Here is a 24,705-nt window from a genome sequence, read left to right as displayed (position 1 = left end):
CTGTTTTTCCTTAACTCCCACAGACGACGTCAAACCTCCCCACCGCACCCCCACCTCACCCCTTCACCTGGACCTCCCACACCTCCATCTTCCCCTGCCCTCTCCCTCCTCAAGTGGAAATTCCAGTTTCCTCCCACGTCTCCGCCAGGTGTCACAATCGTCCTCTCGCCGGCTCCTCTCCCCGCCCCTCCGGGAGGGCAGTGCGGAAGCGGAAGAGGCTGCAGGGCCGGGCGCCTCTCGCTAGGCCGGTCGGCTCCTGGGGTCCGGGCCCGCCCCCGCGCCGCGATGCCGAGCCCCCGGAGGAACGCGGACGGACGCCCGCTGGCCGCCTCCGCCTCGAGCAGCAGCGGCCCCGGCAGCCCGGCCCACGGCGGCGGCGGCAGGTTCGAGTTCCAGTCGCTGCTCAGCAGCCGCGCGCCCGGCGCCGACCCCACCTGCGCCCGGCTCCGCGCGTCCGAGAGCCCGGTGCACCGCCGCGGCTCCTTCCCCCTGGCTGGGGCGGGCCCCTCGCAGGCGCCCCCGGGCCCCCTGCCCGAAGAAGACCGCATGGACCTGAACCCGTCCTTCCTGGGCATCGCCTTGCGCTCCCTGCTGGCCATCGACCTGTGGCTGTCCAAGAAGCTGGGGGTGTGCGCCGGGGAGAACTCGTCCTGGGGCAGCATGCGGCCCCTTATGAAGCTGCTGGAGATCTCGGGACACGGCATCCCCTGGCTCCTGGGCACCCTGTACTGCCTGTACAGGAGCGATAGCTGGGCCGGGCGCGAGGTGCTCATGAACCTGCTCTTCGCCCTGCTGTTGGACCTGCTGCTGGTGGCCCTGATTAAGGGGCTGGTGCGCAGGCGCCGCCCGGCTCACAACCAGATGGACATGTTTGTCACCCTCTCAGTGGACAAGTACTCCTTCCCCTCAGGCCATGCCACCAGGGCCGCCCTGGTGTCCCGGTTCATCCTGAACCACTTGGTGCTGGCCATTCCGCTGAGGGTGCTTGTGGTCCTATGGGCCTTCATCGTGGGCTTCTCCAGGGTCATGCTGGGGCGGCACAATGTCACTGACGTGGCTTTTGGCTTTTTTCTGGGCTACACGCAGTATAGCATCGTGGACTATTGCTGGCTTTCGCCGCACAATGCCCGGGTCCTCTTCGTTCTGTGGAACCAACAATGACACCACCTCATTCATTGTGGCACCAGGAGAGCTGAAGGATTCCACAAGCGATGAAGCCAGCGTTAACCAGTGGCAATCCTGCTTGTCCCTCCAAGGACATTTCAGGCTTCGTTTGGGATTTCAGGTGTCATTCCATCTTGATGGGTTGCTAGGCTGGAGAACATGCTGGCCATTATGACCACAGCCATATTACAGAAAGCAAAAAAAAAAAAAAAAAAAAAAGCCCTCTGTTATATATTTATTAAACAACTGTTTATATCTCCAGGATAACTGCAAAGAAAACAAGCTGGGGTGATTATAATCCTGCTGTTTTTTTAAAGTTGACAAAAGTAAATTTTGTGTTTTGTAGTAATCCTATAAGTCAACGTATCAGCTGTAAAGTGAACTTTGGAAAAAAAACAACAACAACAACAACCATGATCTTCGTTCTGTAAATATACATGCAGATGAGCCACCTACTAATCCTAGTTATTTTCCTGAGGTAGATTTTAAACAGTATTTTAGAAGTCTAAGACATAGGTTTTTCTCATTTATTCCTTGAAAATCTGTTGCCACTGTGTCTTCTTAATCCTGATTTTCTTGATAAGCTTTCTTAGTATATTGTCTCTTCCATCTTTGTGGATTGGGTAGTGAGAAGAGAGATTGTAGTACTTATCTTGTTTTTCTTTCCCTCTACCGCCTCAAAAACTCTTTAAATAGACATTTGTTTCCTGTTACTCTCTAATACTATCTTTTTGCATTTAGAGAACAAGCCAAGAACTTACTTGAAGAAGAAACACTTAAAAGTGGGCATATCTACAGTGCCCATGGAAAAGGAAGGATGGGACTATGACCGAATGCTTAAATCTGTTGACAACGAGTAGCGTGGCATGACCGAGGACAGAAAAGCTAACTGAGGACGTCAGGACCTAAGAGTCTGGGGGTGGGCTTACCACATACTATGTCAGTGGGCCAGTATGGTGGGAGATGGGGCTCTGCTGCCCATCATCTCTACCGAATAAAGAATAATGCCCCTCTACTGAGGTCATAGGAAAATAACTTGGTTCTTTGCAGTGCAAGGGCATAAACTTTCTCATATGTACCACAAGGATGACCCTGTATATTAGAGTTTTTCGTATAGAATTCCATTTCCCCGTATACAGCACACTTTAGGTAACAGTATTTAACCTGAAATGCATCAGGGGAGCCCACTGCTATACCAGGCACAAGGTACAACTAACTCCTAAATTTCCCTTTACATTGACCTTCACATTTAAAACACTTTATCCATGGTGCCTCTCCAAGTCACAAGACCAAAGACCACCAAATGCAGGATGGATTCTGCTCGTTATTCTTTGAGCAGGAAAGACCAGAAGGGGATGTGCTTTAAATGCTGTTCTACCTGAAAAGTAAGAACTTTTGAATTACCTCAGGAACTGGTGTTTTTAGATAATGACAGATCATTTTGAGATTATAAAGAGAGAGGATTATGGCCTTTGATCTGTCACGTAGAGGGGCACCTAGGAATCTGGAGAATGGTGTGACAAGTGGGCTCTGATTGGGTAGAAGTGTGAACTTTCTGAGTGTGAGAGGCGCACAGCTACTCCTCAACGTAAAATAAAATCAACTGTATTCCCACAACATCCTGAACACAGCCTACCTCTTCTCTCACCGAATCAGCCAAACTGTAAAGCTCTAAGTGATTTGCTTTATTGTTTAATCTTAGATCTTTTGTTTTGATCCAGCAATATTCAGACCAGACCTTTTTGAAAAGCAATGATATTTCCTTTTGCAGTGTTCACAAGTCTGAATATTAGGGGCTCACAATTAGTTTTATCTTCAGGTTCCTGGTTATACTTCTGGAATTCCCTGTCTTCATTGTTGGGGACCTGAATTTGCAGACTTTTAAAACACAGGTCAATTCAACTGATGTCTCTGAAACACTCTATTATAGAGTAGAAAATGATTTTACTGTAAATTAATTGTACACTGAGGAATGCCTTTTAAAAATGAAAATAAAATTAACCAATAATGTTGAATGAAGTGAAATGAACTTGTTTAATTTTTGCCTTGAGGAAGAGGAAGACTCCTTTATCACTCAGCTTCTCAAGAATTCCTTCCCCTGGCCGCAAAATTTTGAGGGTTGGCACTCGATGCAGCACAATTTGAGAGAGTCTGGTCTTATTTGCTCTCAGCGAAATGGGACAGATCCAGGAAATTGTTGTTTTTCTTTCAGAACTGCATGTATGATGAAACCACAGCACTTGTCACTTCTATGGAGGCTAACCAGATTTTCCATGGCCGTAACTTACCGACACTGCTTGTAATCATGGCCAGTAGAGAAGCCCCTACAGCTGGGAGGCAAAGCCGCATGACAGTCTGTCACCAACTACGGGTGGAAGGATTGGAACACAGAAGCCGAATTCAGAGTAGTGACTGGCCCCAAACAGAAACAATGTAGTCACTCTGCCACAGCACCTCACTTAAGTGGGATTCACTGGATAATTATAAAACAGGTGTTGACTGATTGACCCCTTTTGGAATTAGCAAACCAGAGCCATCACTAGGGGAAATATTTAGAAAATATTCAGTTAGAGGTCGCCTGGGTGGCTCAGTCAGTTAAACATCTGCCTTGGGCTCAGGTCATGATCCCAGGGTCCTGGGATCGAGTCTTTCACCAGGCTCCTTGCTCAGTAGGGATCCTGCTTCTCCTTTGCCTGCTGCTCCCCCTGCTTGTGCTTTCTCTCTCTCTAAACAAATAAATAAATAAAATTTTTAAAAATATATATTCCAGGGGAAACAGTGTGGAGGTCCCTTAAAAAGTTAAAAATTGAGCTACCCTATGATCCAGCAATTGCACTACGGGGTATTTACCCCAAAGATACAGATGTAGTGAAGAGAAGGGCCATATGCACCCCAATGTTCATAGCAGCATTATCACAATAGCTAAATCGTGGAAGGACCCGAGATGCCCTTCAATAGATGACTGGATGAAGAAGATGTGGTCCATATATACAATGGAATATTACTAAGCTATCAAAAAGAATGATTTCTCAACATTTGCTGCAACATGGACGGCACTGGAGGAGACAATGCTAAGTGAAATAAGTCAAGCAGAGAAAGACAATTATCATATGCTTTCACTCATCTATGGAACATAAGTAGGAAGATCGGTAGGAGAAGAAAGGGATAAAGAAAGGGGGGTAATCAGAAGGGGGAAGGAAACATGAGAGACTATGGACTCTGAGAAACTGAGGGCTTCAGAGGGGAGGGGGGTGGGGGAATGGGATAGGCTGGTGACGGGTAGTAAGGAGGGCACGTATTGCATGGTGCACTGGGTGTTATATGCAACTAATGAATCATGGAACTTTACATCAAAAACCAGGGATGTACTGTATGGTGACTAACATAATAAAAAAAATATATATATATATATATATTCCAGGGGAGCCTGGGGTGGCTCAGCTGATAAAGAGTCTGCCTTCAGCTCAGGTCATGATGTTGGGGTCCTGGGATCAAGCCTCATGTCAAGCTCCCTGCTCAGTGGGGAGTCTGCTTCACCCTCTCCCTCTGCCCATCCCCACACTCCTTTTCTCTCTCTCTCTCAAATAAATAAAATCTTTATATATTCATTCCATTGGTTCATAGAAGTGGCAAGTTATCAGGAAGTGAATGGGCTTTCTGAAATTGAATTCTTCCCTTGTTATTTAAAGGAGGATTTTTAAAAAATTATTTCACAAATCTATATGCTAGAAAAATAAAATTCTTCTTGGACTTAAGGCAGGGTTATTCTAAAATAACAGAAAATTTTATAAAGCTAACAAGTCCTTTGGGGGGGGGGGAATGTTGAAAGAGGTCGGGCTGAAGGGAAGACCAACGTAAGGATCTTAGGGACAGGGAGATACAATCTGTCCCAAAATTTAATGATGTGTGTGTGGTGAGGTGGGGAGGAGGTGGTGAAAATGATCGCGACCATTTAGAAACCCTGGGAAAAGAATCTGGTTTGGAGCAAGGAGTGGAGGTTCGTCGACTTCTCTTACCGCCCGGATCTGTAGTTCCACCACCACTTCCAGAGGCATCGTTCCCTGCGTGGGCGAAAGGACTGGAATGAAAAGATCCTTGTGTGCTGAGCCTTGGACCGATTTTTCTTAGTTTAGCTCACTCCCTGGGGCAAACGTTCCCAGCAGCTTCCCCAGCCCCCTTCCCCGTCGTCCCCCCATCCGTCCCCCCGACTCAGCCCAGGTCCCTCCCACCCGGACGGGTCTCACACTGCGGGAGGGGGTGCCAAGGCTTCCAGAAGGCGGAAGCCTGGCGTTGCCATGAACGCTCAAACGCGCAGCCTTCCACCTGGAACGCGGGCGAGGCCCCGCGCAGGCGCAGGCGCAGTCCCGACGCGGGCTTCCCCGGCTGTGCGCTGGCCCCCGAAGGACCCGGCTGGATCGCAGGATGCTCTGAAAGAGGTCCAGTTTCCCTTCCCCTCGCTTCTCTTTATGGCCCCCGTCACTATGTTAAAATGCTTACAGGGTCCATTCCGACAGAGGAATATGATCATTAGCTCCGTTATCATTTAAGTTCTTCCCATTTTCAGTAGCTATATGACCGCCAAGCCCTGGAATTTCTTTAGTAATTCCCATTAATATAGTAGCCTGTCCCTGAAAGTACTCTCTTGCTTATGAAATGTTATGTCCTCGTGTTTGGTTTGGAAAAAATGGCCCCTGTCAATGATAAGAAATCAACATCTATGTTAATTAGAAATACAAGGATAATTCTGAGCTTTAAACGTTTGGTTTCCCATGTTAGCCACAATAGAAGTATTTGTACATCTCTTTTCTGGCGTTTAGCTAACCTAAGGCAAGCAGGGAATTACATTATCTCCCAGTGGGTAATAGAGCGCCACACTGTAAAAACCATCAGAGGTGGCAGGCAGAGCAAAAGTTCTTAACCAGTAGGGGAAATTGCATATTTGTCCACTCACTGTATTCGATAGACAGAAACGAAGGAAAGGAGGAAGGACTGATTGCTTCTAGCCAATCTGAAAAATCTGGTAGGGTCAATGCTGTCTCTGGAAAGAAACCTGAAATTGTGATGACTCATTTATTACTAAACTATTGGAGGTTTTTGCAATTGCAGGACTGCAAATGCACAAACATGTCCTGAGACAAGAATTAGGCATTCACTTTGGTAATTGGAGTTCCTTTCCCTGGAATGGAAACACTCAGTATGATGAAGGAGGGTATATTATGTCCTTACACACTCCCTGTTGCTCTGTCTGCATACCAAGAGGCACGTAGGTACGTGCTTAGCTCCCTGCCATATCCAGAGAACTGATTTGTTGGCTCACAACTGCTTGCTGGCATCCAGGCAAGCACAGCGATATACAGGAATAGGACTGGTGTTGACCCTCACAGGTAAGTCACCAAAACCAATGCGAATTCATCAAGGAGAGTAACAACAAAACAGATGAATAAATGAGTGACCAGAGACATAATAGAAGGGAGGAAACAATCTTTATTGAGAAGCTGCAAAGTGCTAGACACCTTGCATACCCTAATTCATTCCATCTCCATAATAACTCTCGGAGGAAGGGGTCATCTCTATTTTACAGATGCAGGATCTGAGGCCAGGCAGCCTTTTCTCCAAGGCCACACAGCTAAAGGGAAACAGGGCCACACTTGAATCCAGGTGTGCCCTACCACCTCACTGCCCCTGTGGCATAGAAATCCTATTGATTGGTACAGACACCCTGTCCCATCCTGTGTTCTTACAAGTCTTAACCGCACTCTCCCTGCTTGACTCCTAGGGTTGGATACAAGCCCTTTTCTGATTTCCCTTCAACTCTCTGGACTTTCTTTCTCTCTGTTCATCCTCCTCTACCTGGCTATGCAATGTTTCTAGGTACTTTCCTTTTCTTACTCTATGTCCTTTACCTATGGTGGCCTACAGTGTAGGTGTGGACAAAAATATGTACGCAGATTACATATTTCACCCAGGCCTTTGTTATGCTCTCCCTGACAAGGAGGAATCTCCCAACCACAGATATATGTATCTGTTCTTTGTAGCAACTGCCACAGTAGCAGTTTCACATTTGTCCCTGTGATGGTTGACTATTTGTCTCCATAAACCGTGAGCTCTGCGTGGCTAAGAGTTTATATTCTAAATACCTAGCATAGCAGATCCTCAATAAATATCTTTGAAGAGATGTTAAATGCAGAGATGGTCAAGCCAGTCTATAGGGTTCAACATATGGGGGTAAGGGGGTTCCCTCATGTTGGAGGAGGTCATCAAGAGGACATGACCACTGGTTGACCCGCAAGCTGGACCAGGGCAGTTGGAAGCTCCACACCCCCCTCCACTGTCCTTGGATGTACATTCTACCCACCATTCCACAATGGGAGTCATTTCAAGAACACGGGCCTTGAGACAGCAAAATGTTGTTGAGACCATCTGGATGGTATATGTGACTGAACCCAGTTAAGTCCTCCAGATAAACTTCTAAGTTTCTGGTGGGTGGGTGCAGAGATCTACTCATCTTGTGGCCACCCAAGATAAGCCTCCTGCGTAATTTCCCTTGCTTATTAAAACTGCCACCTGCTAATCCTGAGTGGCCTGCCTCTTTCTTCAGTCTCTCACCGTCCTCCACATCTAGGAGCCAGTTTCAGATTTCACCCAGGGAAGCTCCTGAGTGTGGGAACCAACACCACATCAGGGAAGACTATACGTGCAGAATGAGAAAAGACCAGGCACACAGCTACCACTGTGTGCCTGCCACGGAGGTATTACATGAGTTCACAAGGAATATTTATGCTCTGTTAGTTTCACTCACCATGGTCACCTGAGCTACCATGGAGATGTAAAAGTTTCTACATACACAATGCCTCCAGCCCACCTTGCAAAGTAGTGAATCATTGAGGCTGCCATCTTGGGGGCAGAAAACAAATCCCACTGACCAACTTCTATTCCCATGGTGTTTTTTGCAGTGCAGGCTGGTCAGCAGTGACATCAGCACTGCAGAAATGACACATCAGTGCATCCTGCTCGCATCCTGGCCACTGTCCCCCCGAAAAAATGGCTCATGTCCCACTTGGGAATTTTCCAAAGAGTTAATTAGCAAAGAACAAAAGTGTAACAGAGAATTGTGGTGCCAAATTTTCCATTTAACCAAAAACACGAATGATAGGACACTAAATTGTAAACAGTCCTCAAATAATGTAAAAAGGAGTGTTCATATGAAGAAGGAAACTATTTTAAAAAAAGGGAAGGCTCTCATGGCTTAAAATAAAACAAATTTATCATATATTATTATTAGTGTTGTGGGTCAGAAACCCAACACAGATCTCCCTGGGCTAAAAGCAAAGCTAGAAGCAGGGCTGCATTCCTTGCCTTTTTCCTTTCTTTGTTTTTCCAACTTCTAGGGGTCACCTGCATTCCTTGGCTCCTAGCTCCCTTCCTCCATCTTCAAAGCCAGCAAATTTGAGCCAGGTCTTTATCACACTGCCATCTCTCGGGTTCTCTCTTTAAGGATCTTTGTGATTACACTGGCGCTTCCAGATAACCCAGGATCATTTCCCTATCTTAAAGTCAGCTGATTGGCAACTTTAATTCCATCTGTAATGTTAATTCCTCTTTGCCATAAAAGGTAACATATTCAAAGATTCCAGGAATTAGGACGAGGATATCTTTGGGGGGCTATTATTCTGCCTACCACATATAGTGTCTTTAGAGAGCAATTTGTTAATGTCTATCAAAATTTTTCATTTGACTCAGCAATTCCACTGCTAGGAATGGGTGTGTATGGATATACTTTCACACGTACACAAAAATACATGCTGCAGCATTATCTGTAGTTTAAAAAGATACTGGGGCAGGGGGGTAGGGGTGCCTGGGTGGTGCAGTGTGTAAAGCGACCACCTCTTGGTTTCAGCTCAGGTGGTGATCTCAGGGTCCTGAGATCACGACCCGCATCCAGCTCCCTTATCAGCACGGAGTCTGCTTAGACCGTCTCTCCCTCTCCCTCTGCCCCTCCCACCTCTAAAATAAATAAATCTAAAAAAAAAAAAAAAAAAGACACTGGAAACCACCTAAATGTTCATTAAGTAGGGTCAGATTCAATCAATTATGCTTAAGCCTTAAGGCAGAACACTATGCAGCATGGAAAATGAATAAAACAGAGCTGTACATCATAGCAATAAATATGCTCTAAAATATAGGACTAAGGGGGTCAAAAGGCATCAAACAAAAAAATGTGTGAAGTATGCTGCCATTTGGAAGAGAAAAAGAATATGATATGTGCATACATGCTTAGACTATTCTTGAAAGGATACACTGGAAACTGCTAATAGTGGATGCTTCGGGGGAGGGGCCCTAGAGTTGAGAGAGGGAGAGAGAGAGAAAAGAAACTCCCTTTGCATTGAATATCCTTAGGTACTCTTTGAATATTTTTGCCAAGTATGTGCATTATCTAGTCCAAAGAGGAAAACAAGTTAAAACAAGTAGAAAACATCAAACAATAAAAAGCCTAAATCCGGCTCACTAGGGAGGACCAGACACTAGATTCCTGAGCTTTGGGGCAGCATCCTGTATGCTGCACACCGTGAAAACACCCCTGCAAGTGTGGTTGCTTTTCTGCTTCCAGTGCAGTGTGTCTTACTCCGTGACCCCTGGCTGGCTCAGGGGTCCTAAGCCCCTGAAATAATAGCTAACGTTTCCTGCATGTGTATATGGGCATTTTTCTGGGAAGAGAGGCTGTTGTTTTCACCAGAGTCTGGAAGGGATAGAGTTAGTCAAACCAGGTTTTAGAACCACAGTCCTGCCCTCTATCCTGTCATCAGCTCCTTTCTACAGTACAAAGAAGGGCCACCCGGTGGTCTGACAAAGCAGCAGGTAAGGAACAAGGGGCTATTCTCCGCAGCACCTTCATGCTCACTTACTAGAGCAAGTTGTCTCTCCAAGGGAAGGTGTATTCAATAATAAGTGAAAAAGACCTCCAAGGTCCTGTTCTGGGCCATTAGTTTATGTCTGGACTCAGACTCATTTTTAGGCCTACAATCTGTTGAGACAGTGAATTATTCATTAGCAAATGTGAACACCACCAGCAGATTGAGTTTCCAAAGTGAGCCGTTCATTAACATTTGTGGGAAATGCCTGAAAAGAAAAAAAAAAAAAAAAGATCCAAGTACAGGAAACAATCTGGATTATTTCAGCAATGATACATTTTCAGATCACTGATTTTTTTTTAAAGATTTTTGTTTGTTTATTTACAAGAGAGAGCAAGTGAGCAGGAACAGGGGGAGGGGCAGAGGGAGAGGGACAAGCAGATTCCCCGCTGAGCTGAGCAAGGAGCCTAACACAGGGCTCAATCCCAGGACCCTAGGATCATGACCTGAGCGGAAGGCAGATGCCCAGGGGCGCCTGGGTGGCTTAGTTGTTAAGCGTCTGCCTTCCGCTCAGGTCATGATCCCAGGGTCCTGGGATCGAGCCCCAAGTTGGGCTCCCTGTTCAGCGAAGAGCCTGCTTCTCCCTCTCCCATTCCCCTTGCTGGTGTTCCCTCTCTTGCTGTGTCTCTCTCTGTCCAATAAATAAATAAAATCTTTTTAAAAAATAAAAAAAAAAAAATGAAGGCAGATGCCCAACCAACCGAGCCACCCAGGCACCCTGATTTTTTCTTTTTTTTAAAAAAAGCACAGACCCAGGGGCGCCTGGGTAGTTCAGTAGGTTAGTTGCCTGACTTGGTTTCAGCTTGGGTTGTGATCTGGGGGTTGTGGAATCAAGCCCCGCATGGAGTCCTGTGTTGGGCTCTGCACTGGGCAGGGAGTCTGTTTGTCCCTCTTCCTCTACTCCTCCCATCAATCGCTCTCTCTCTCCCACTCTCTCAAAAAAATTAAAAAAAAAAAAAAAGAAAAAAAAAGAAAAGCACAGGCCTAGCCTTAAGACCCAAGAAATAATTGTTTTGTATCTGCCTTCTCCAAAATCTTTCTCTGAAATGTTCTTTAACAGTTTAGTTTTCCCACAGTTTGATATACAGAAAAGTTCACCTTTCTTTTACTGTGAATGTATAAAAAAGCTCAATGAACAATGCTGGACACTTTCCTTGATTCTCATAAACTGCATTAAGATGAAGTTTATATTTTTTATTTTTTTTTAAGATTTTATTTATTTATCTCACAGAGAAAGAGAGAGAGACAGCAAGAGAGGGAACACAAGCAAAAGAGAGAGACAGCAAGAGAGGGAGAAGCAGGCTTCTCACTGAGCAGGGGGCCTGATGTGGGACTCGATCCCAGGACCCCTGGATCACAACCCGAGCCGAAGGCACTTAATGACTGAGCCACCCAGGTGCCCCGAAGTTTATATTTTTTAAAAAGTTAACGAACCCACTAATTAATCTTAACTTCACTAACGGTGGCATCATGTCTCCCTACGTGATTCACAGAAGGCACCTATGAAGCATTTATGCCAAGAAAGTTGAAGCTGAATCTAGTCAAGACACTTGAGCTGCACTAAGATAGCTTCATATAGCTATTTAAATTTAAATTAACTAAAACTAAATAAAATCTAAAATTCAGTTCCCCACTCGCACTAGTCACATTTGAAGTGTTCAATAGCCATATGTGGCTAGTGGCTACTATACTGGGTAGGGCAAGTAGAACATTTCCATCATCCCAGAAACTTCTATTGAACAGTGTTGCTCTAGAGCAAACTTCACTTAAAGGAAACATGGGGGATGGAGAAACATGTCCCTGACACCACAAGGAAGCAAACAGACATACCTGGAATGTGGGTCATTCTTTCGAACAACTGATCCAGTTAGTCTGCATCAAGTCAATGACCTTAAGGAAAAAAAAAAAAAAAAAAAAGAAGGGAAAAGGTCAGGGGAAATGCTCTGTATTAAATAATACTTCAGAAATCTGACAACCAAAGGTAATATGTAGCCACCATTGGGAGAGGACCTTGAGTCAAACCAACTTAAAGAGAATATTTGAGACTATTGGGGAAATTTGATTGTGATATGGGCATTAGATAATACCAAGCAATTAATTTTGATAGGTATGATTGTGTTTATGCAAGGCAAATATCAACATTGTTTAGATATATGTCTACATATTAAAGTATATAGTAAAATGATCTGATGTCTAAGATTTTGTTTTTAAATACTACAGCAAATGAATAAAAAGAATGGATAAAGCAAATGTAGCAAAATCTTCATAATTGTTGATCTGGGTGATGGATATATGGTGTTTATTATTATACTTTCATGTATCAATATATGCATAATAACAATTTTAGAATGACATATATTTAAAGAAGGACAGCAATCATATCCTTTTGTGAACTTCCTTCTGTCCTAAAATAGCCCATCAAGAGGATTCTTGGTGGTATCACTATGAAATGCCCTTCAGTAGAATTCAGAAGAGAAAACATGGTGGATCTATTTACCTCAAATAGCAGATTCAGGAGATTATTGAGTATTATTACATAATACTTTCCAAGTGATTCAGAGGGAAACCCACTTTAAGGAAAAAAGCAGCACTGTATTATAAGAATAGTGGCCTCTGCATGAATAACCAAACAGAAGCTGGCAATCTGAGTATTTCTTTAAGTGCACATACTTCTCCAGAATTTTCCCCAAGTAGCAGGAAAGCATCCAAGGAAGGAATTAAATTGCACTTGAACGGCTTTTAACAATCTTGAAGTCATTTGGGATCTGGACTCACACATGGGATCTATTTCACAAACTTTATTAGAGTTTATGAGTCAGACTCATATGTTCCTCTTTGGCTTCTACTTTGATTCACTGGCTTTTGTATGCTCAATACTTACTTAATACCACACAAACCCTTCCACAAGGACTGCCCTTGGGCATTCTGGACTACTTAGTGCATATCCTTTCATTTTAAAGTAATTTCTACTCAGGAAAAACTAATTTGCTCCTTGAGTGTCAGCTGACTAGTTCTATGTCCATGGAAGCAGTAGGCTAATTATGACCCAAAGCGGTTTCCAAGGAATTATATTTATGATCCAATATAAGAAAGTAGAAAAGAGTCTGATTTAGTTCCAAGACTTGTAAAAAGTATCCACTGAACTCGAGCGAGGGATTTAGGCCCCAAAGGCAGCAATGGCTAAGATGATGTCATTATATCCACCCTTTACTCTCCTACCAAAATATATCTCTTTCCATTCCTTTCTCACCCTTTTTTTGAGGTGGTTGTCCAAGGTTTACTGAAGATATTACAGCACAGCAGAAGATTCAAAACGCTCCACGTGGTGTTTTGAAATTCATCCCAAGTGCAGGCTGAGTGACCTGCAGGCTGGACAAGCTGCCAAAGTCGAAGAGTTTCAACATTTCCTTAGCGTCAGGATCTCCTGATCCGGGGCTGAGATCTCGGGCATGTAATTATTCCTCCTTTCTCTCTCCTCCTCCTGCAGCTTGATGAAGATTCCTCTCCCCAGGGCCCTCTGAATCCGCTTCATCAGGTGTGTGACAGAGCCTGTGATCTCGTGGCGGAGCTTCTGGCTGGGGATGATGGTGATCTCCCCACACACGTGCTTGTTGGTGTGGAAGTCATTCCCCGGGCACATGTAGGACTTCTCAGTGATAACCCAGGCCACCTTCTTCAGGGTTTTGGTGCAAACACCGCCTATGTGGGTGGGGATAGTCCACCCTCTTCTGTCTTTATTTAATCCCACACCTTTCCTTTTATCCTTGTTTCCATTCATTCATTCCTTATGCATCTTTCAACACATATTTATTGAATATCTACTGTGTGCTAGGTACTGTTCTAGACAGTGGAGGTAGAAGGGTGAATAAGAAACAGTCTATGCCTTTGTGGGCTTTACATCCTAGGCAGGGAAAAATAATAAGTGAACATAAGATAACAACAGTATGATAAATACTAGGAAGGAATCCAGGTGCTGGGGGTGAGACAGAAGTTCATAGGTTGGAGAGGGAATAAGAACCTAATTTAGACACCGTGGGCAGATATGCCTCTCTAAGAAGATGACATTTGATCTAAGATCTAAAAAGAAAAGCATGACCACTAGCAGGACTTCTAAAGTACTAGAGAAAAGATATCCTGGTGAAGGGAGCAACAAAATGTAAAGGGCCAGGAGTCAGAGAGGAAATTGGTATGTTTGAGAAACTGAAAGGAGGCCAGTGAGCATACTAAGAGAGACCTGGACAGGGGACAGAGGAGGTTAAGAGATGACACTGAAGAGTTGGCTGACATAAGACAGCAAAGGAACTCAAAGTTACAGCAGACAATGTAATTGCTTACCTAATAGCCATAAGCTCTTCTTCATTGCTAATGGAGCCCCAGTTTTGCTTGGGTGGCAATGAGTCTCACTTCAGGGAGTGAATCATAATTTATTTAAGACAATTCTGAACAATGAGATATAAGGGGAAGTCACTGGAAGCTTCTGAGAAACATTTTTATATCTGACAGTAGAGCCACAAGTAAATAAAGCTATTTGCCTCCTTTCTTCCTGCTTTGGCTATTGTCCTGTTTTGATGTGATTTCCAGAGCTATGGGAGCCATCCTGCAACCAAGGCAAGTCTGAAGATGAAAGTCAACAGACTTAGGATGGTGGAAAGGATAGAAAGAACTTGAGTCCTTGATGACATCAACAAACCGCTAAATCAATCCTGAGAACACTGATCTTCACTCTTTTTGTTAAATAGAAAATAATTTTCCTCATGGTTTAAGTTTCTATTGGCTGGGGTTTCTGTTATTTGTGCTGAAAGCATTTAATTGATACAGCAGGGGTCTGGCATGATCTGATTTATATACATATATTTTTAAGTCTCTTTGGTAACTGTATGAAGAGATTTGTAATGAGCAAAAATGGAACAGAGACACTGAAGACTACTGTAGTAGGCCCAAGGAAGGATCATGGTGTCCTGGGCTAGGGAGGAGGCATTATAGCTGGAGAGAAGTAGACAGATACAAGATGTATTTGAGAGTAAAAATAACAAAACTTGTGGGCGTCTGGGTGGTTCAGATGGTTGAGCGTTCACCTTCGGCTCAGGTCATGATCCCAGGGTCTTGGGACAGAGTCCTGCATTGAGCTCCCTGCTTGGTGGGGAGCCTGCTTCTCCCTCTCTCTCTGCTGCTCCCCCTGCTTGTGCTCTCTCGTTCTGTCAAATGAATAAATAAAATCTTAAAAAAAAGAACAACAACAAAACTTGCTTTGGTTCAGACATGGGAGAGGAACGAGGGGGATAAATGAAGCTTGACCTCTTTCGGGATTGGTGGTGGTGCCATTTATTGATACGGAGAAGATAGGAAGAAGTTTGGGGAAGAAGTGGAATCAAGAGGGTTTCTTGGAAATGTTAAATTTAAAATATGCACTCAAAGAGAGATGTCGGGGCGTGGCACACTGGGCTCTGAGTTGGGGGTAGAGCCTACTTTAAAAAAGAGAGAGAGACATGTCAAGTCTGCAGGTAGACAAATGAGTCTGAAGTACTTTAGGTCAGGGCTTGAATTTCAATTAGGAAGCTGTCAATACACAGATGTTATTTAAAGCCACAAGAACAGATACCAAAATTTAAGGAATTCTAAAATTCGAGGTTGGTTAGAAGGGGAGGAGCCTGTCAAAGAGCCTTAGGGGAAGTAGTGAGTCAGGTAGGAGGAAAACCAATAAAACAATACTTAACATTTATAAAGGGCTTACTTCAAGCCAGGCACCGCTCAAAGCACTTCGTGCCTTCATGGAAACAAACAGAAGAAAGTGTTTTCCTTTTCTTTCTCCCTTTCTGTTTTAACTCCCGTGGCTTTCCCTAACCCCAAAGGTTTAGGCACAGTGCTTCTCAACTAATTTGTAATTAATTATTAAGGTATAACATATATTCATTGAAAAATATTCAAACCGCGTAATACAGTAAAGCTAAAAACGGAAAGCAAAGAAACTCAGAAACTTTCCTCCTAGCCTGATCTACCATCATTTACAATTCTTGTTCACTCTCCAGGAATTTTCTATACACACACACACACACACACACACACACGATTTTTACACAGATTGGAGCATTCGCTCTTGTTACGTAGGTAATTCTGCATTTTTTTTTTTAACTCAACACATTCTGGAGATTTTCTGTATCGGCACATACATATCTACTCTTTCTAAAGACTGATACCGTACTGTATTAATATACCATTAAGTTCCTCTACTGATGGGCAATTAGATTGTCTCCTGTTTTTTTGCTGCAAAATGCTGCAACAAACACCTTTGTAGATAAATCATTGGATATTGGTACAAAAATAACCATTGGATAATTTCCTGGTAGTTAAATTGCTGAATCAAAGCCCTTAAACCACTGATATTGTCAAATCACCTCTCCAAAAAGGTTACATAAATCACATTCTCTTTAACGGCATTCCCTCACATCCTGTCAACACTCGGTATTGACAAACCTCAAAGTTTGTCTACGAGACTGAAAAAATGGCGTCTCGTTTTTATTCGGGTCTCTGTAATTGTGGGTAGGGCAGGGGCGTGGAACTGCTGAACGTACACGTTTTGAAGTTAGACCCCCGGGCTGGTCTTCTTAAACGTGTGACCTTGGGCACGCTGGGTGTATTTCTTCTCAACGAAGGGCACAACGAGAGCGCAGGCCTTCAGGACTACAGGAGATGCGTGGGATACCGACTGCCCCGGCTTGGTCCGCTATCACCCGCCCTCGTCTGCATTTCCGAGCCCCTCTTGCCCGCGTACTTCATCGTCGGCGCCCTCCTCCCAGGCAACTTTCGCAAAACTCCTGTAGCGTGGAACTCGAAAGGAGCGAAAACTTGGCTCTGCTTTTCAAAATTCTGCCCTATTTTTCGCCCACCCCGGCCTCAGAACTCCTAGTTTACAGATGAACGTGCAGAAAGGAGTCGCAGTTTTGTAAACAACTTGCAAAGCGGACACGACATCTCTCGACGTCCGAGACCCAAGGCGCATAGCGTAGGGAACGCTAGGCAAGAACTGCTTGACACTACGTGACCCGCAAGGCCGCGAGGGGTAAATTGGCAGGCCTCAAAGGTTTCAGAGAACGGAATTTTAAACGCGAGCCTCAGACCCACCCACTTCCCGCTGGCCCCGGGACCAGCCTCCCGGCCCCGCCCCCAAACAGGAAGTGACGTCTCCAAGAGAGTCCGTCTTCTTCCGCCGTCCGCGGCCCAGGCTAGCGCGGGGTGTGCGTCGGCGTCGCGGCCAGCAGAGGGATTCTGGGTAACGGCCCCGGCCGGCTGGGGCGGCTGGCTCCGCGCAGCAGGTTCCACTCACGCCAAGTCCGTTGGCAGTGGCGGTTCTAGGGCTGGGGGCCGCCGGACATGGAGCAGCCGTGGCCGCCGCCAGGACCTTGGAGCCTCCCTCGGGCCGAGGGTGAGGCTGAGGAAGAGAGTGACTTGGACGTGTCCCCCAGTTCTCCCCGCTGCCCGCAGCTGTCGGGCGGCGGCGCGCAGGTGAGCAGGGTCCCGCGTTTGGTGAGGGGGATGGGGAGGTACTGTCGCCAGGCCCCCAGAGTCCCCTGTCTCTGCGACTCTCCGTGTGCGCTGTTCTGCGCCCCCATCTCACTCCCGGGGGTCCGGAGCTTGATGCCGTCCTACTGCTATTGTAGCATCTTCTGAGGGCTTCTAAGAGGGGCTGGCCAGGTATTCCCAACCTCCACCTCCACGCACACCTTTTCACCTTGGCTAATTCCTTCCGATCCTTGGAAGATGTTCCTCCCCCTCTCCCTCCCCTACCTCGCTCTTGACAGCACCCAGATTTGGGGCGGCTAACATTATAACGTTGACCCTTTGTCCCCTTGTGCGTGTCTTTATCGGAGCGCGTTATTCTGTTGAAGGCTCTGATACTTGTGCACGGTTAATAGTTAGGAACAGTGAATGTTGTATTTCAGTAATTCACTGAGCTCCTGACTTTATACAGATTTAGGATCCAATTTCACTGACATCTGAATAAATTCTGTAAACTTCGCTTTTGATGCTGGTGTAAATCTGTCTCATTAACGTGACCATTTTTCCCGTTCGGTTATGTTTTAAATTTTGCTTCACATCATTCACCAGTGACAACATACACACGTTTGCCTTTCCTTCAGACTTCTTCCTCACATTCCTGGTGCTACTTGTGGTTTTCAGTCTTTCCTCTGAAACTTACGCAAACGACACACCATTTAAGATTTTTCTGCGTCCTATCTTAGGGAGTGCTTACATACCCTTATCACCTTGTCCTGGTTTTTCTCCTAATCTGAGTGTTTGGAAGTATATTTCAGGAACACAGACTAAACGCTAATATGTTCGGTGAAATGAGTTATAGGTGTGTCTCTGCCTTCTAGGCTTCTTGCAAAATGGGGTCCCTGAGAGCTCAGCTGAATTAATAGTTTTTCTATAGGCTCATCTTGCTAGCTGTTAGTGAAGATGAGTTATTTAAATCGTTTGCCAATAAGTGTAAGGCCATCGGTCCTGTGCCCAGCTCACTGGGTTAGTTGGCTTCACGGAGAAAAATGCTGTTTCATAACCCTGGACTGTACTTCAGCCAGCCAGTCTCTGGGAAAGTGCAAGACATTTTTTAGGAGGCCAGAATGAGAGTTGATAGGTCACTAGTCACCCCCTAATTATGGATCACTAGTGTCATCTTTGTATACAAAATGTGTTATATGAGCATATAATGAATGTGTTATGGAGGGAAAAAAAATGAACAGCAGCTGCTGTTGTCAATTTTGAAGGCATATGGAGAGAATAAGAGATCTCCAGAATTTCAGTGCATTGTGGTTGAATCACAAAAGTAACCTAAGGGAAACTCTGAACTTAGAAAATATCTAAGCTGGATAATACCTGGCTGGCTAAGTAGGAGCAGCATGCGACTCTTGATCTTGGGGTTGTGGGTTCGAGCCCCATTTTGGGTGTAGAGATTACTAAAACAAAATAAACTTTAAAAAAATCTGTATAGTTTTTACTTGTGCACTTGGAATTGTAAGCTTATTCAACTGACAGTGATTTTATGAGTAAATAGACTTAACCTTCTTCATTAAAAACGATTTCTCTAGATCCTATAGCTAGTTAGTGGCAGAATTAAAACTAGAACCACTTCTGACTCCTAGTACAGTGTTTTTTCCTACCTGCTGCACTTCCTGTCCTGTGATGTAATGTAAAACCATATGGCTGACACAACCTTTGGTGTTAAAATTTGCAAAGCGATTACTAATCCTAAGTTAGTTCGTGTGTTTATAACCCAGTTACTTGTCTTGCTGACTTTAGGACTTGAATTTTTGGGTTAGAATATTTAGAAAGAATAAAATGTTTAATTAAAATTATCAACATTTTACAATTTTTAAAAAAACAGCTCTGGTTTAATTTTACCAGACATGGGGAATCTAGGCATCTTAGTGTCATATGTGATGTATAGTTCTGATATTCAGTTAAAGTAAAAGGCAATTCAGAATTTAGAGATCCTGTTTGAGCATTTTAATGTAAAGTTACATTAGTAAACCTAATGCCAGCAGTTCCTTTTTGAATTCATGTTCATTAAAATATTATTATGTTTAATGTTCCTCTAAAACCTCAATGTGTTCACAGGTAAAATGTGATCTTTTATTTTTTTTTATCATCTCAATATATGTTGGATAGTGTGCTCAAATGGCCAGATGTTGTCTGTGTAGTCTGTGGAGAAGAATTTAAACATGAGTCGTTTTTAGAATTTAGAGATAAGATTTCTATGTTTGATTTGAGACATGAGTATTTGTTCCCACATAATTGGAAAATGCAAGGTATTTTCGTCTGTCCATGTTGCCTTTCTTAGTATATCTTTGTCTTTTCTTACAAAACAAATTTTATAGCTTCATTATTCTCCTTTTCCTGGCCCCTTCTTAAGCATAGCTAGGCTACAGTTACTCTTGATCCTAACTAAGATAGCAAAAAATAAAAACAAATACTTTACTTGGTTGGTTAGGGCCTTGTGGTGCCTGGGCTCCAAACCTGCTAAATGAGTAAATCACCTGAATGGCAACAATGTCCACATTTGCCACAACAGAAATCTGAGACTCAGCTCCAAAGTAGAGGCCTTGCATGCTGCTTTCCTCAGAATTCTTTGCCACCACTAGTGTGTTCCAAGAAGTGGAGAATCATTTATGCATCTAAGATTTATGGAATTCTAGCCCCTCTAGAAGCTGCTGGTTGAGTAAACAAATAAGCACAATATTGTGTGAAAACACCACTAAGAAGTATGCAAACCTTGGGTGGGAAGGGAAGGGATTAGAGAAAATTTAAGGAAGTGATACCAGAGTCTGGAATGGAGATAGGAGTTAGGGGATGAGGGATTGCCACATTGAAAGGGGTGGGGGATGGAAAGAATAAGCAAACAAGTAGGAGAGTAACTAGAATTGAGTCTGGAGAGATAATAGGAAGTGAGATCATGAAGGACCATGCCATGCCACAGAATTTGTGCTTTATCCCAAGACTCTACGAATGCGTAAAATTATCACATTTGTTTTTTGGAGAGATTACTCCAAGTCTGGTATAGTGGAGAATGGCGTCAGATGAGAAGGACTATATTTATATAATTGAAGTATGAAATTATAAGGGCTTGGGTAGTGATGCAGATTAGGGAACAAATGGAAGTAAAATTGTTCTGAATACTTAGTTTGAAATTGGTCTACATTTTGGCCGAGAAGTCATAAATAATGTGCCTTCAGCTTTTATTTTGTAGAGCTGAAGAATATAAGGAATTAAGCACCCATCCCAGAGCTGTAAGTGTGGTGTTTCAGTAAATATTAAAACTAATTACTTTTGCTTCTAAGTGGAACAGAGTCAGTCACCAGGATGGACCAGTTTTTGGTGGGGTTTTTTTGTTTTTATAATTTTGCCTATTTTGATTAGGATTAAGTTAAAGAATATCTGCCTGAGAGAGTCAGTTATAAACAGAAATTGCTCATATAAGAACTTCTCAGATCACCAGGGATTGGGATAATATAGAAAGAAAATAGAAACCAAGAAGTGATTACTTCTAAATAAAAGGTTATTTGCAGTGAGGAACTTCCAGAACAAAACTCTGAAGATCTGGTTTTCAGCAGTTGTAAGGTGATGGACTAGCTTGAAGCTTTTGTTCTCATTATTCTGCTGTTTTAGGACTATGAAGCTATAAATCAGATGTTTCTTGAGCACCAGCTATAGGCAGAACGTTGTGCTAATTATCAGGCTTTTTGCTGCTGTTAGTTGTCAGGAGAGCGGTATGGATTAACAAAGAAGCTTTTAGAGTCTAGTTGATGAAAGAAGACCTATAATATAAAAGTATAACTGCACACCACAGAAGGCAGAATGCGTATGTACCAAAAACATCGTACAGCAATCCTTGACTAAAAGAAAATTGAATTGTGCTGCATAAACATACCCGTTGCCTTCATTTCTTACAATACTGTTTTTTATCCAGATGTATAGCCATGGAATTGAACTGGCTTGTCAAAAGCAGAAAGAGTTTGTGAAGAGCTCTGTGGCGTGCAAATGGAATCTCGCTGAAGCTCAGCAAAAACTTGGTAGCTTAGCCCTGCATAACTCCGAGTCCTTGGATCAGGAACATGCCAAAGCACAAACAGCAGTATCTGAGCTAAGGCAACGTGAAGAAGAATGGCGGCAGAAAGAAGAAGCTCTAGTACAAAGAGAGAGAATGTGTCTGTGGAACATGGATGCCATTAGCAAGGATGTTTTTAACAAGGTACGGCTTTTTATTGGATTATAATGAAAGAAGAGAAAATGGAAGTGTTTGTACAAACCATTTGTGCATATTTGGTAACAAAGCAACAGAACCTCTGAACAGTATTCAGTTTTGACAGTTTATGAAAAGTGTTTGTTACAGAAACCTGTATCCCCAATAGTGTCAAATGTGGGTAGTCGTTAAAATAAATCTATGGCTGTAGCATGGCACACTGAATGTAAGGGTGGACTCTGGAATCAGACCCAGATCTCAGCTTTATCACAAGCTGCTGGCTTTTCATCTTGGGCAAGTTGCTTAACATCCCTAAGCCTCAGTTTCTTCAATAATATAGGGTGGGGATGAAGACTGAGGTAATTTCTTAAAAGTCCACAGGATAGGGCCAGGCATGTGGTAAAACTCAGACATTACTAGAGTTTTCTGATGTTGCTGTCAGCTTGCTATCAGTTTTGTAACACTAATGTGTAGATACTGGATTTATTAAATAGAGTCTTTCACTGTTACTTACCAGGATGTATTTAGTAAACCTCAGGTAGTAATCCAGATTTAGCATTACCAACATTACCGAAAGGATTAGTACAGTTTTGCCAACTTAGTAGTTATTAAGAGTAGAGTTCAATTTCTCACTGGATTATGTAGGCTTTATACTTTGTTGTATCTAAAGAGGAAATGGGCAATGAAATTCATTTTTACTGATGTGTAAAGTAGCACTTCTTTCTATTTGTACTAAACTCTGGAAGCTTCAGGGATAGACTGCTCTTTCTTGTCTAAGTCCACGTTCACTTTATCTTTAACCATCATTACTCTCTAGACTTCTCAGTCCGTGACACTATTTGTTTCTGTCCTAGTATCCACTCTCAGCCCATCCTCTTCAGCACTTTTAATTTCCTTCCGCTGGACCAGCCCTAGTTCTGCTACAGCAACAAAGAATACACATAGGTTAAATGTATGACAGCACTAGCTCTGTCAGTGCTTTGTTAAATTGAAAAAAACTATGAGGACAGCATGCTTACTATAAAAAAAAGCAAGTATGTAAAATAGACTTGAAAGGCTTCCTTCACTTCCAGTTTCATTCCCAGAGATAGCCACTGTTAACAGCGAGTTGTATCTTTCTAGATGTTTTATGTGCTTGTGCCAGTGTGTATTTGTTTCTGCACACACACACACACCAGGATCATTCTTTATCTGAATGATTCATTGTATCTATATATACTGTTCTAAGGGGCGTGTCTTCTTAGTACTTATTTCTGGTTTGCATTTATGCACCATAACTACTTAAAATTTTTTTTTTCCCAGAGGGAATGGTCAAAGTAGTGTTTCTTTGTGTAATAAAGTTAATGTCTCTTAACACAGTGGTCACAAAGGAAATATTTTCATTTGTCTCTGTTTTTAATTATTTTTGTTGTTGTTGTTTTTGAACTTAGGTTCTAACATAGCCTACATTTATACCACAAATTAATTAGGATTATCTTTATGTTCCAGTCGTTTGCTCAAAATCGTACATTGATTTTGTCTGGGAGTTTGAGACTTGAGAGGACTGGTCTAGATCTGCGCTGTCCAACTCGATAGCCACTAGCCACATGTACTATTGAGCGCTTGAAATGTGGCTAGTCCGAATTGAGATGTGCTGTAAGTGTAAAATACACACCAGATTCCAATAACTTAGTACCAAAAAAAGTAAAATATTTCATTAATTTTTTTTTGTCTTACATGTTGAAATGATCATATGTTGGATATGTTGAGTTAAATGTGTTACCGATTTCGTCTGTTCCTTTTTGCTTTTTAATGTGGCTAATACAAAACTTTATATTTATGACTTGGATTATGTTTCTATTGGACAGTGCTGGTCTAGATAGCAGGATATATAAAGGAAATGTTTTTTATTTTGAAATACATAAACTTGTGTGCTTTTGAGTTGTAAACTGGCAGCTAGTTTCAGATTTTTGTTTTTGGCAGTGATGATCATAAGGTTTAAATGGATCACAGAATGTTCTGAGAAACTGTTCTGCCAGTTTTTCTGGCTAGATAAAAACTTCATCTTGGTCTGCTTTATGGCTTATTTACTGAAAATAAGCACCTCCTTAATAGAAATCTGTACTTGATTTCAGAATGAAACTGGCCTCTCCTAAGAAAAGTTTACAACAAAGGTCTATTTTAGGTTTATGTCTTAGTGAAGAACTTACAATAAGTATACTTTATACACTTCGAATGTCTAAGTTTATTTCTAGCAAGAACTCCAAAGATTAGGCCAGAGTTGCAAATATTTAATAGAAATGAGTAATGTGAAATATATATTATGCATATAAAGGATCTTTCTATACTTTGATAGGAAAATTCCATTTAACAAAAAGGTTAATGCACTTGGAGATTTTTGTATGATTTCTAAAATAATTCTGTAATTTTGCACACATACCATTTTAAAAAATAATGAAACTAATACAAGAACATTTTCATTTTTTAAAAAGAGTTTAACAGATAAATTTAATAATGTAATATCAGTATAGTACTATACCACCTTTTATAGTGTCTATAGGAAACATTGCTAGGCATTCAGTATCTCAGAAAGAATATTCAGTGAATATAAAATCTGATTTTAACTTCAAGAATTTTTTCTTAGAGTTTTATTAATCAAGATAAAAGAAAAGAAATAGAAGATGAAGATAAGTCAAAATCATTTATGCAGAAATATGAACAAAAAATCAGACATTTCGGTAAGTCTGCTGCTTAGTTTCCTTCTTTTATAAAGTGTTTGATATCGGGGTGCCTGGGTGGCTCAGTCATTTGAGAGTCTGACTCTTGATTTTGGCTCATGTCATGATCTCAGGGTCGTAAGATTGAGCCCTGGATAGGGCTCCGCACTCAGCAGGGAATCTGCTTGAGATTCTCTCCCTC

At 42.8% G+C, this 24,705-nt stretch overlaps 3 protein-coding genes and 1 pseudogene across 10 annotated transcripts in view; 2 read left to right on the top strand and 2 right to left on the bottom strand.

The window, feature by feature from the left end:
• Positions 1-13,340, bottom strand: part of SPATA6L (spermatogenesis associated 6 like) — a 55,806-nt gene extending 42,466 nt beyond the window's left edge. For 3 of the 5 annotated variants that reach the window (XM_026519259.3, XM_057305584.1, XM_057305583.1), the window contains exons 1-2: positions 5,411-5,511; positions 5,181-5,225 (exon numbers count right to left, since the gene is read on the bottom strand). In XM_026519259.3, the coding sequence (XP_026375044.2) occupies positions 5,181-5,225; positions 5,411-5,461 (96 nt within the window). In that variant the 5' untranslated portion in view covers positions 5,462-5,511. Of the gene's footprint in view, positions 1-82; positions 314-5,180; positions 5,226-5,410; positions 5,512-11,903; positions 11,964-13,323 lie in introns of those variants that run through there. The other 2 variants (XM_044391225.3, XM_026519262.4) reach the window with 2 other exon arrangements.
• On the top strand, positions 203-3,183 carry PLPP6 (phospholipid phosphatase 6). The gene has a single exon (XM_026519263.4). It carries the CDS (start codon positions 286-288, stop codon positions 1,159-1,161), a length of 876 nt encoding a protein of 291 aa, XP_026375048.1. The 5' UTR covers positions 203-285; the 3' UTR covers positions 1,162-3,183.
• LOC125282692 (40S ribosomal protein S17-like) lies at positions 6,629-13,851 on the bottom strand (annotated as a pseudogene).
• Positions 13,852-17,266: 3,415 nt separating this feature from the next.
• CDC37L1 (cell division cycle 37 like 1, HSP90 cochaperone) overlaps positions 17,267-24,705 on the top strand; it is a 28,039-nt gene continuing 20,600 nt past the window's right edge. For 2 of the 4 annotated variants that reach the window (XM_026519255.4, XM_057305582.1), the window contains exons 1-3: positions 17,283-17,573; positions 21,535-21,816; positions 24,431-24,524. In XM_026519255.4, the coding sequence (XP_026375040.1) occupies positions 17,442-17,573; positions 21,535-21,816; positions 24,431-24,524 (508 nt within the window). In that variant the 5' untranslated portion in view covers positions 17,283-17,441. Of the gene's footprint in view, positions 17,574-21,534; positions 21,817-24,430; positions 24,525-24,705 lie in introns of all 4 variants that reach the window. The other 2 variants (XM_057305581.1, XM_026519256.4) reach the window with 2 other exon arrangements.

The sequence above is a fragment of the Ursus arctos genome, unplaced genomic scaffold (assembly GCF_023065955.2).
Source record: "Ursus arctos isolate Adak ecotype North America unplaced genomic scaffold, UrsArc2.0 scaffold_33, whole genome shotgun sequence".
NCBI lineage: Eukaryota > Metazoa > Chordata > Mammalia > Carnivora > Ursidae > Ursus > Ursus arctos.
This window is presented reverse-complemented; position numbering and strand designations above follow the sequence as displayed.